The 11,701-nt window shown below is 53.5% G+C and overlaps 1 protein-coding gene across 1 annotated transcript in view; it reads right to left on the bottom strand.

The window, feature by feature from the left end:
• RBM34 (RNA binding motif protein 34) overlaps positions 1-10,646 on the bottom strand; it is a gene marked incomplete in the record, with an annotated part of 52,606 nt that extends 41,960 nt beyond the window's left edge. The window contains 3 exon segments of the mRNA XM_077479574.1: positions 318-486; positions 4,134-4,261; positions 10,513-10,646. Of these exon segments, the coding sequence (XP_077335700.1) occupies positions 318-486; positions 4,134-4,207 (243 nt within the window).
• Positions 10,647-11,701: the final 1,055 nt, after the last annotated feature.

The following is an 11,701-nucleotide window of genomic DNA, read 5'->3' as shown; positions in this document are numbered from 1 at the left end:
GGTTTTGCCACCAAACACTTAGTCATGTTTTGGGAAGGGGTCAAATACTTATTCTTTCACTCATTAAAATGCAAATCAATTTATAACTTTTTTGAAATGTGTTTTCTGGATATTTTTGTTGTTATTCTGTCTCTCACTGTTATAATAAACCGACCATTAAAATTATAGACTGATCATTTCTTTGTCAGTGGGCAAATATACAAAATCAGCAGGGGATCAAATAATTTTTTCCCTCACTGTACTTTGTGGTTATTGAGAAGATATATTTCAATAAAAGTTTTTGTGTCCGATGATCAGTAAACTTTGTGACAACTCACCAGCACAACAGGAACATATAGGGGCTGTACAGTGGAGACCTTGGTATCGAAGAGGGAGGACAGGGCTGTGGAACTCTGTGTAGATTTCTTGGAGAATAAGCTGCCTGCAATTTCTCCAGCAACATAGCTCTCGGCTCCGGGTGCCACTTCCAGGCTTTTCCTTTCACCCCTGCAAAAAAGTAGCAATAATAAAAAATTACAATATTTCCCAGATACACAAAATGTTTCAAATACAAAAAGTGACTATTACATAAAAAATAAAAAGCAGCTGCTTTCAGGTATAAGGTGTATCATTTCTGTGGCATCATCTGGGTCCTGTTACAGTCCGGGACAAAGCTTTGGCGTTTTCTTGCAGTATCAGAGATTGCTACAGGGCCGCCATTAAGAGCTGCCACAAGAAGGGATCAGTTTGTGTTTTTTTTTCCCCAAACCCAAGGGGAAGCGGTCAATTCTCAGGCAAAAATCAAGCGACTTTCTGCCTGAAAACAAAACGCCTAGGTGTGGGGGGAGGTTCACCCTACAGCCGGACAATGACCCTAAATATGCAGCCAGAGCTACAATGGAATGGTTTAGATCAAAGCATTTTCACGTGTTAGAATGGCCCAGTCAAAGTCCAGACCTAAATCCAATCGAGAATCTGTGGCAAGACTTGAAAATTGCTGTTCATAGACGCTCTCCATTCAATCTGACAGAGCTTGAGCTTGAGATATTTTGCAAAGAAGAATGGGCAAAAAGGTCACTCTCTAGATGTGTAAAGCTGGTAGAGACAGACTTGCAGCTGTAATTGCAGTGAAAGGGGGTTCTACAAACTATTGACTCGGGGGGCACCATACAAATGCACACCACAATATTTTCACATATTTATTTGTAAAAACAAAATGGAAAACCATTTATCATTTTCCTTCCACTTCACAATTATGTGCCACTTTGTGTTGGTTTATCACATAAAATCCCAATAAAATGAATTTACATTTTTGGTTGCAACATGACAAAATGTGGAAAATTTCAAGGGGTATGAATACTTTTCAAAGCACTGTACGATTGGCCATGCAACACCCTGCACACTAGTCTTACCTTTATTTGTCCATGACTCATGGCAACACTCCTGTGTTCTTGCTTTCTTACTTCTTTCTACCATCTCACACCCTCCAATGGATACTGGTTTACACTTACGTTGAGTACTACTCATTTTTCTGAGAGACATTCTTTATTTACTAATTTCACAGATCCCCTTGGATTTATCACTTCCTGCCACCACTCAACACTACATGGCGACCTCTATTTTTGGGAATGGTTTGTGAGCGGTCGCCCCGTGCTTGGTTTTACTACCTCAGCTCCCGGTGCAGACTACAACCATAGCGGCCCTTGTTTCGCAGTATCGTATGTGCTCGTACTCCAGGTCCCATGTGAGTAATTAGAACCAAACATCCTTTTTCTCCTTCATTTAACCCTTCTATTGTATTTTTTTTGTTTTTTTAGTCAAAGCCAGATTATACTGCTGCTTATTTTTTGCAGACATGTGGATGCATCCGCTCCTGAGGAAGTGGATTTACCACGAAACGCATTGAGCATTGTTGGATGCAACCATGTTCTTTACATATTGCTACTCTATGCATACCACATATTTATTGCTATTTCTGTTCATTTTCTGTTACAGAGATCAATATGTTACACATTGACAACTGGAATGTGCTGCTATATCATTTTATATGCATATGAATTGTATCACATTGATAGAGATTTTATATATATATATATATATATTAGTATAAAAAAATCTTTTTAACTTACCCGATTTAGGAATGGAGGCACATATTTATATGTGCTTCATTTAAAGTCCCACTTACCCTTCTCTTTATACTGAGCCAAAAACAGGAGAGAGAGGGGGAGAGAGAGAGAGAGGGGGAGAGAGAGAGAGAGGGGGAGAGAGAGGGAGAGGGAGAGGGAGAGGGAGAGGGAGGGGAGGGGGAGGGGGAGGGGGGAGGGGGAGGGGGAGGGGGAGGGGGAGGGGGAGGGGAGGGAGAGGGAAGAGGGAGAGGGAGAGGGAGAGGGAGAGGGAGAGGGAGAGGGAGAGGGAGAGGGAGAGGGAGAGGGAGAGGGAGAGGGAGAGGGAGAGGGAGAGGGAGAGGGAGAGGGAGAGGGAGAGGGAGAGGGAGAGGGAGAGGGAGAGGGAGAGGGAGAGGGAGAGAGAGAGAGAGAGTCGAGCCACGCCTGTGTGTGAATTGACATGCAGAGCAGCAGCTCGGGAGCTACCATAGCAAGCTGCTTGCTGTGGGGAACTTGGCAGGAGAAGGGCCAGGAGTGCTGGCGAGGGACAAAATCACTGCATAGGTCAGCTAAAAAAACAAGCCTTTAATATCACTTTAACTGCCCCCTCCCCACTGCTTATACAGAGGGGGGAAAAATATTTGATCTCCTGCTGATTTCATATGTTTGCCCACTGACAAAAATGATCAGTCTATAATTTTAATGGTAGGTTTATTTTAACAGTGAGAGAATAACAACAAAAATATCCAGAAAAATCGCATTTCCAAAAAGTTATAACTTGATTCGCATTTTAATGAGTAAAATAAGTATTTGATCCCCTATCAATCAGAAAGCTCCCAGGTGTCTTCTATACAGGTAACTAGCTGAGATTAGGAGCACTCTTAAAGGGAATGCTCCTAATCTCAGCTTGTTATCTGTCTAAAAGACACCTGTCTACAGAAGCAATCGGATTCCAATGTCTCCACCATGGCCAAGAGCAAAGGGCTGTCCAAGGAGGTCATGGACAAGATTGTAGACCTATACAAGGCTGGAAGGTGCTACAAGACCATCGCCAGTCAGCTTGGTGAGAGGGCGACAACAGTTGGTGCGACTGTATGCAAATGGAAGAAACATAAAATAAATGTCAATCTCCCTCGGTCTGGGGCTCCATGCAAGATCTCACCTCTTGGATCTGCAAAGAGTAGTGGGACAAAATCCCTCCTGAAATGTGTGGAAACCTGGCGGCCAACTACAAGAAACGTCTGACCTCTGTGATTGCCAACAAAAGTCATGTTTTGCAAAGGGGGTCAAATACTTATTTCTTTTATTAAAATGCGTTTTTATGGATATTTTTGTTGTTATTCTGTCTCTCACTGTTACAAATAAACCGACCATTAAAATTATAGACTGATCATTTCTTTGTCAGTGGGCAAATCACTGTACTGTCCTACCCTACAGCAAAATATACAAGCCCTTAGTGGGACGCTCCATGGCATTTTGAGCTTACACAGAGCTAAAAGACTCTCTGCCTGGACAACAGCTTTGGCGTCTGCCAATTGACGGTTATGGCACCCAGAATTGCATTATGAGAAGATGATGAGAGTGAGAGAGAGTGAGAGTGAGCGAGAGAGAGAGAGAGAGTGAGCGAGCGAGCGAGCGTCACATGATATTCATACATGTTTTTCGACACCCTTTAGAATCCTTGGGCACAACAATCTGAGGGCTCATTCATACAAGGAGGTGCATCTGAACGCATGCGCTTTTTGGTTTCATGTTCCCATGTGTTGAGTTTTTTTAATAGGCTGCTCTATGCTCATGAAACAAGCAAAAAAGGTTCTGGCATGATTTTTAAATCGCGCTCCATAAAAATCCATGGCAGTGCGGTACTATCCGTTTTAGTGGGCGCAAACGCGCATGTAATTGGTGGATGTGTGGGGGTGCCATTAGGAATTAACAGCACCACCAGGCATCTGCGGTGCGGGAAACCGTTTGATTTCATACACATTCCCGCACTGTGAAAAAGCCCTAAAATGTAATTTATAAGGCAGTTAAGTGCCATCTTCTACTCACACTGACTCCGTTGCTTTTTTGGGCTTTTTCACCTTCTTCGGTTTACTTTTCGTTTCTTTCTGCTCTTTGGTCATTTTCTTCAGGCGGTGACACAGCTTCCAGATGTTTTCAATACCGTGTAAATAAACCTACAAAATGCAGAATAATTCAGCAGAGATTCCAGTCATGAAGTCTGGTCAGTCAGTGCACTACCGATCGAAACCAGCAAATACTGCAACTGTGCTAAATGAGGAAAATTCCTCTGTGTCCTGTCTCCTGACAGTGCTGCCACCACAAGGACAACCACAGGACTGCTGCAAGGTTTATGCCGCAGTCTGTATCTCTGTTGAAGCAACTTCCCTTTACTTCCTCTTGGGTCACAAGGACAGGAAGTGAGGAGAATCTCTCTAACAATGATGTGGACAGTAATAAAAAGACTATCACGGGAGAGAGGGATAAGGAGGTTGGGGGAAGGAAGGAAGGAAGGAAGGAAGGAGGAAAGGGAGCGAAAGGATGGAGGAAAGGGAGGGGAGGAAAGGAAAGGGGAGGAAAGGAAAGGGGAGCAGAGGCAGGGGAGCAGGAATAAGGGGGGAAGGAAGAGAAGGAAGGGGAAGGAAGGAAGGAAGGAAGAGGAAGGAAGGAAGGAAGGAAGAGGAAGGAAGGAAGGAAGGAAGAGGAAGGAAGGAAGGAAGGAAGAGGAAGGAAGGAAGGAAGAGGAAGGAAGGAAGGAAGAGGAAGGAAGGAAGGAAGGAAGGAAGGAAGGAAGGAAGGAAGGAAGGAAGAGGAAGGAAGGAAGAGGAAGGAAGGAAGGAAGGAAGAGGAAGGAAGGGGGAAGGGAGAAGGAAGGGGGAAGGGAGAAGGAAGGGGGAAGGGAGAAGGAAGGGGGAAGGGAGAAGGAAGGGGGAAGGGAGAAGGAAGGGAGAAGGAGAAGGAAGGGGGGAAGGAGAAGGAGAAGGAAGGGGGGAAGGAGAAGGAGAAGGAAGGGGGGAAGGAGAAGGAAGGGGGGAAGGAGAAGGAAGGGGGGAAGGAGAAGGAAGGGGGGAAGGAGAAGGAAGGGGGGAAGGAAGAGGGGAAGGAGAAGGAAGGGGGGAAGGAAGGGGGGAAGGAGAAGGAAGGGGGGAAGGAAGGGGGGAAGGAGAAGGAAGGGGGGGGAAGGAGAAGGAAGGGGAGAAGGAAGGGGGGGAAGGAGAAGGAAGGGGGGGGAAGGAGAAGGAAGGGGGGGAGGAGAAGGAAGAGGTAGGAAGAGAAGGGGGGACGGGTAGGAAGAGAAGGGGGGACGGGTAGGAAGAGAAGGGGGGACGGGTAGGAAGAGAAGGGGGGACGGGTAGGAAGAGAAGGGGGGACGGGGAGGAAGGAAGAAGGGGGAGGAAGGGAAGAAGGGGGAGGGGGGGGAAGGAAGAAGGGGAGGGGGGGGAAGGAAGAAGAAGGGGGAGGGGGGGGAAGGAAGAAGAAGGGGGGAGGGGGGGAAGGAAGAAGAAGGGGGAGGGGGGGGAAGGAAGAAGAAGGGGGAGGGGGGAAGGAAGAAGAAGGGGGGGGAAGGAAGAAGAAGGGGGGGGGGAGGAAGAAGAAGGGGGAGGAAGGAAGAAGAAGGGGGAGGGGGGGGGAAGGAAGGAAGAAGAAGGGGGAGGGGGGAAGGAAGGAAGAAGAAGGGGGAGGGGGGGGGAAGGAAGAAGAAGGGGGAGGGGGGGGGGGGAAGGAAGAAGAAGGGGGAGGGGGGGGAAGGAAGAAGAAGGGGGGGGGAAGGAAGAAGAAGGGGGAGGGGGGGGGGAAGGAAGAAGAAGGGGGAGGGGGGGAGGAAGAAGAAGGGGGAGGGGGGGAAGGAAGAAGAAGGGGGAGGGGGGGAAGGAAGAAGAAGGGGGAGGGGGGGGAAGGAAGAAGAAGGGGGAGGGGGGGGGAAGGAAGAAGAAGGGGGAGGGGGGGGGGGGAAGGAAGAAGAAGGGGGGAGGGGGGGGGGAAGGAAGAAGAAGGGGGAGGGGGGGGGGAAGGAAGAAGAAGGGGGAGGGGGGGGGGGGGAAGGAAGAAGAAGGGGGAGGGGGGGGGGAAGGAAGAAGAAGGGGGAGGGGGGGGGGAAAGGAAGAAGAAGGGGGAGGGGGGGGGGAAGGAAGAAGAAGGGGGAGGGGGGGGGGAAGGAAGAAGAAGGGGGAGGGGGGGGGAAGGAAGAAGAAGGGGGAGGGGGGGGGGAAGGAAGAAGAAGGGGGAGGGGGGGAAGGAAGAAGAAGGGGGAGGGGGGGAAGGAAGAAGAAGGGGGAGGGGGGGGAGGAAGAAGAAGGGGGAGGGGGGGGAAGGAAGAAGAAGGGGGAGGGGGGGGAAGGAAGAAGAAAGGGGAGGGGGGAAGAAGAAGGGGGAGGGGGGAGGAGGAAGGGGGGAAGGAGAAGGAAGGGGGGGGAAGGAGAAGGAAGGGGGGGGAAGGAAGGAAGGAAGGGGGGGGGAAGGAGAAGGAAGGGGGGGGGGGGGAAGGAGAAGGGAAGGGGGGGAGGAAGGAAGGGGGGGGGAGGAGAAGGAAGGGGGGGGGAGGAGAAGGAAGGGGGGGGGAGGAGAAGGAAGGGGGGGGGAGGAGAAGAGAAGGGGGGGGGAAGGAGAAGGAAGGGGGGGGGGAAGGAGAAGGAAGGGGGGGGGGGGAGGAGAAGGAAGGGGGGGGGGAGGAGAAGGAAGGGGGGGGGGGAGGAGAAGGAAGGGGGGGGGGGGGAAGGAGAAGGAAGGGGGGGGGGAGGAGAAGGAAGGGGGGGGGGGGGAGGAGAAGGAAGGGGGGGGGGAGGAGAAGGAAGGTGGGGGGGAGGAGAAGGAAGGGGGGGGGAGGAGAAGGAAGGGGGGGAAGGAGAAGGAAGGGGGGGGGAAGGAGAAGGAAGGGGGGGGGGAAGGAGAAGGAAGGGGGGGGGGAAGGAGAAGGAAGGGGGGGGGGAAGGAGAAGGAAGGGGGGGGGGGGAAGGAGAAGGAAGGGGGGGGGGGAAGGAGAAGGAAGGGGGGGGGGAAGGAGAAGGAAGGGGGGGGAGGAGAAGGAAGAGGTAGGAAGAGAAGGGGGACGGGTAGGAAGAGAAGGGGGGACGGGTAGGAAGAGAAGGGGGACGGGTAGGAAGAGAAGGGGGGACGGGTAGGAAGAGAAGGGGGGACGGGGAGGAAGGAAGGAAGGGAAGAAGGGGGAGGGGGGGAAGGAAGAAGAAGGGGGGGGGGAAGGAAGAAGAAGGGGGAGGGGGGGGGGGGGGAAGGAAGAAGAAGGGGGAGGGGGGGAAGGAAGAAGAAGGGGGAGGGGGGGAAGGAAGAAGAAGGGGGAGGGGGGGAAGGAAGAAGAAGGGGGAGGGGGGGAAGGAAGAAGAAGGGGGAGGGGGGGAAGGAAGAAGAAGGGGGAGGGGGGGGGGAAGGAAGAAGAAGGGGGAGGGGGGGGGAAGGAAGAAGAAGGGGGAGGGGGGGGGGAAGAAGAAGGGGGAGGGGGGGGGAAGGAAGAAGAAGGGGGAGGGGGGGGGGAAGGAAGAAGAAGGGGGAGGGGGGGGAAGGAAGAAGAAGGGGAGGGGGGGAAGGAAGAAGAAGGGGGAGGGGGGGGAAGGAAGAAGAAGGGGGAGGGGGGGGAAGGAAGAAGAAGGGGGAGGGGGGGGAAGGAAGGAAGAAGAAGGGGAGGAGGGGGGGGAAGGAAGGAAGAAGAAGGGGGAGGAGGGGGGGGAAGGAAGAAGAAGGGGGAGGGGGGGGGGAAGGAAGAAGAAGGGGGAGGGGGGGAAGGAAGAAGAAGGGGGAGGGGGGGAAGGAAGAAGAAGGGGGAGGGGAGGGGGAAGGAAGAAGAAGGGGGAGGGGAGGGGGAAGGAAGAAGAAGGGGGAGGGGAGGGGGAAGGAAGAGAAGGGGGAGGGGAGGGGGAAGGAAGAAGAAGGGGGAGGGGAGGGGGAAGGAAGAAGAAGGGGGAGGGGAGGGGGAAGGAAGAAGAAGGGGCGAGGGGAGGGGGAAGGAAGAAGAAGGGGGAGGGGGGAAGGAAGAAGAAGGGGGGGGGAAGAAGGGGGGGAAGAAGGGGGAAGGGGGGAAGAAGGGGGGGAGGGGGGGAGGGGGGGAAGGAAGGAAGAAGAAGGGGGAGGGGGAAGGAAGGAAGAAGAAGGGGGAGGGGAGGGGGAAGGAAGAAGAAGGGGGAGGGGAGGGGGAGGGGGGAAGGAAGAAGAAGGGGGAGGGAGGGGGAGGGGGAAGGAAGAAGAAGGGGGAGGGGAGGGGGAGGGGGGAAGGAAGAAGAAGGGGGGGGGAAGAAGGGGGGGGAAGAAGGGGGGGAGGGGAAGAAGGGGGGGAGGGGGAAGAGGGGGGAGGGGGAAGAAGGGGGGGGAAGAAGGGGGGGGGAAGAAGGGGGGGGGGGGGGAAGAAGGGGGGGGGGGAAGAAGGGGGGGGAGAAGAAGGGGGGGGGGAAGAAGGGGGGGGGGGAGAAGAAGGGGGGGGAGAAGAAGGGGGGGGGGGGAGAAGAAGGGGGGGGGGAGAAGAAGGGGGGGGGAGAAGAAGGGGGGGGAGAAGAAGGGGGGGGGGGAGAAGGGGGGAAGAAGGGGGGGGAAGAAGGGGGAAGGGAGGGGGGGAAGGGAGGGGGAGAAGGGAGGGGGGGAAGGGAGGGGGGGAAGGGAGGGGGGGAAGGGAGGGGGGAGAAGAAGGGGGGGAAGAAGGGGGGGGGAGAAGAAGGGGGGGAGAAGAAGGGGGGGAGAAGAAGGGGGGGAGAAGAAGGGGGGGAGAAGAAGGGGGGGGAAGAAGGGGGGGGGGGAAGAAGGGGGAGGGGGGAAGGAAGGATGTGTGGGAAACAAAGTGGAAAAGAGGGAGGGAGGGGAGGGAGTGGAAAAGAGGGAGGGAGGGGAGGGGATGGAGGGAGTGGAATGGGAGAGGAGAGAGAGGGGAAAGGGAGGCAAAGGAAGAGAAGGGAAAGGAGGGGAGAGAGGGAGTTGAAGAGAGGAAAGGGAGAGGAAGAGAGGAAAGGGAGAGGAAGGGGAGAGGAAGAGAGGAAGGGGAGAGGAAGAGAGGAAGAGAGGAAGGGGAGAGGGAAGAGAGGAAGGGGAGAGGAAGAGAGGAAGGGGAGAGGAAGAGAGGAAGGGGAGAGGAAGAGGAAAGGGAGAGGAAAGAAAGTGGAGGGAGAGGAGAAGGTTGAGTATGGGAATGGGAGAATAGGAGGGGAGAGGAGTGGTTGGGTGGGGCAGAGAATGGAAGGGGTAGTGGTAGGGGCAGAGGAAGGAATGGGAGTAGGTATGGGGGAATAGGAGGCAATTGGGAGGGGAGGGGCGGGAAGTGAGAGGGGAGTAGGAGCAGCAGGACAGTGGGAGGGGAATAGGGGTGGGGAAGTGGGATGGGCAGGAGAGTGGGGAAGTAGGAGGTGAGTAGAAGGGGTGGGAAGTTTAAGGGTTTGGGATGTAGGATGGCACGTGAGTAGGGGTGAGGAAGTGAGAGGGGTTGGGAATGGGAGGGAAGCAGAATGAGCAGGGAAGTCAGAAGTAAGTAGGTGAGAGGGGTAGGGAGTAGGAAGGTAGTAAGGAGTGGGAGGGTAGTAGAGAGTGGGAGGGTAGGGTGGTAGGGAGTGGGAGGGGTAGGGTGGTAGAGAGTGGGAGGGGTAGGGTGGTAGAGAGTGGGAGGGGTAGGGTGGTAGAGAGTGGGAGGGGTAGGGTGGTAGAGGGTGGGAGGAGTAGGGTGGTAGAGGGTGGGAGGAGTAGGGTGGTAGAGGGTGGGAGGAGTAGGGTGGTAGAGGGTGGGAGGAGTAGGGTGGTAGAGGGTGGGAGGAGTAGGGTGGTAGAGGGTGGGAGGAGTAGGGTGGTAGAGGGTGGGAGGAGTAGGGTGGTAGAGGGTGGGAGGAGTAGGGTGGTAGGGGGTGGGAGGAGTAGGGTGGTAGGGGGTGGGAGGAGTAGGGTGGTAGGGGGTGGGAGGAGTAGGGTGGTAGGGGGTGGGAGGAGTAGGGTGGGAGGAGTAGGGTGGTAGGGGGTGGGAGGAGTAGGGTGGTAGGGGGTGGGAAAGTAAGAGTGGATTAGGGAGGTGAGTAGGAGGGACAAGGAAGTTAAAGGTTTTGGGAATGGGAGGGGTGGAGAAATGAGAAGAGTTGGGAATGGGAGGAAAGTAGGATGGGCAGGGATGTGGGAAATGAGTAGGTAGGGGGTTGTTGGGAGAGGAGAGGAGTTAGGAGTGGGTGGGGGAAGTTGGAGGAGATGAGGGGGTTGGAGTAGAAGGAGCACAATATAAATCCTATGAGAGGGTCTAATCTCTCCCCTCCACCCAAACCTGAGCACACATGTGCAGTGTGTACAGTATGTCTGTGTGCTCACTGATCCTGTCCCTGTCCCGGAATTGCACACATCTACACCCCTCTATATCACAGATCGGACCTGTCCTCACTCTCCACCAGTCATAGAGATTTACGGAGGAGAAGAGAAGTACAGGAGAAAACGGTCTGCACACATCACAATACACAGCACTCACCTCCCATGTGCGGCTCTCCTATACAACTTCCGGGATCCGGACTTCTTTTCATCAACAAACTTTATTAACAGCAGACAACAGGACAGTCCCTGGGCAACCATGCTGTATCCGGTCCATACGGGGGGGTCTCAGATCTCACACCGCTCTGTACACACACTGGAGGAATGGAGAGGAGCGGAGTGCCCGGGGAGATCCCCATATCAGTTCTATAATTCCTCCATCCCACTCATACACCCCGACATCATAGAACAGAGTCCTCTGTAGGTTTGATAGAGTAAAGGAGGGTTATAACCTCTGTCAGCTTTTATATTTTGCCATCTGTGTCCCATTGGGGATATTTCCCTTCATTTCCTGTCCCACAGACAAAACAGGAAGTGAGAGGAGATCCCTGGTTGTCACCAGAACCAGTGTCCCCATTGGGAGATTTCCCCTCTATCTGTTCTGCTGACATCCCAACATTTGGGATTTACTTTCAATGATAATAGTAATCAGGACAGATAGTGAGGGGGATCTCCCTGATGTGGGACTCAGACAGCAATACAAACTGGCAGGGGTTCTAATCCCTCTCCACTCCATCCAAAACTAAAAAAAAAGTTTCTTCCTTTAGAACCACTTCAATACCGGACACTGTCACCCCCTTCCTGCCCGGGCAAATTTTCAGATTTCGGCGCTGTCACAATTCGAATGACAATTGTGCTTTCATACAACACTGTACACACATGACATTTTTATCATTTTTTTTCTTTCCGCTAAACAGACAAAAAAAAGGTCTGAAAATCTTGAAAATAATTATATATTTCTTATAATTTGTTATACAATTTTGTAAACAGCTAATGTTTCTCCTTCACTGTGGGCACTGATTGGCAGCATTGGTGGGAACTGATTGGCAGCAATAGTGGGCACTGAATGGCAGCATTGGTGGGCACTGATTGGCAGCATTGATTGGCAGCATTGGTGGGCACTAAATGGCAGCACTGCTGGGCACTGATTGGCAGCAATGATGGGCACTGATTGGCAGCAATGGTGGGCACTGAATGGCAGCATTGATTGGCAGCACTGGTGGGCACTGATTGGCAGCAATGATGGGCACTGATTGGCAGCACTGGTGGCCACTGATTGGCAGCATTGGTGGGCACTAAATGGCAGCACTGCTGGGCACTGATTGGCAGCAATGATGGGCACTGATTGG

The sequence above is a fragment of the Lithobates pipiens genome, unplaced genomic scaffold (assembly GCF_037356315.1).
Source record: "Lithobates pipiens isolate NorthernLeopardFrog02 unplaced genomic scaffold, aLitPip1_a1.2 Scaffold_1, whole genome shotgun sequence".
In the NCBI taxonomy this organism is placed as follows: Eukaryota; Metazoa; Chordata; class Amphibia; order Anura; family Ranidae; genus Lithobates; species Lithobates pipiens.
Note: the sequence above shows the minus strand (reverse complement) of the source record. Positions and strands in the feature narration are given on the sequence as shown.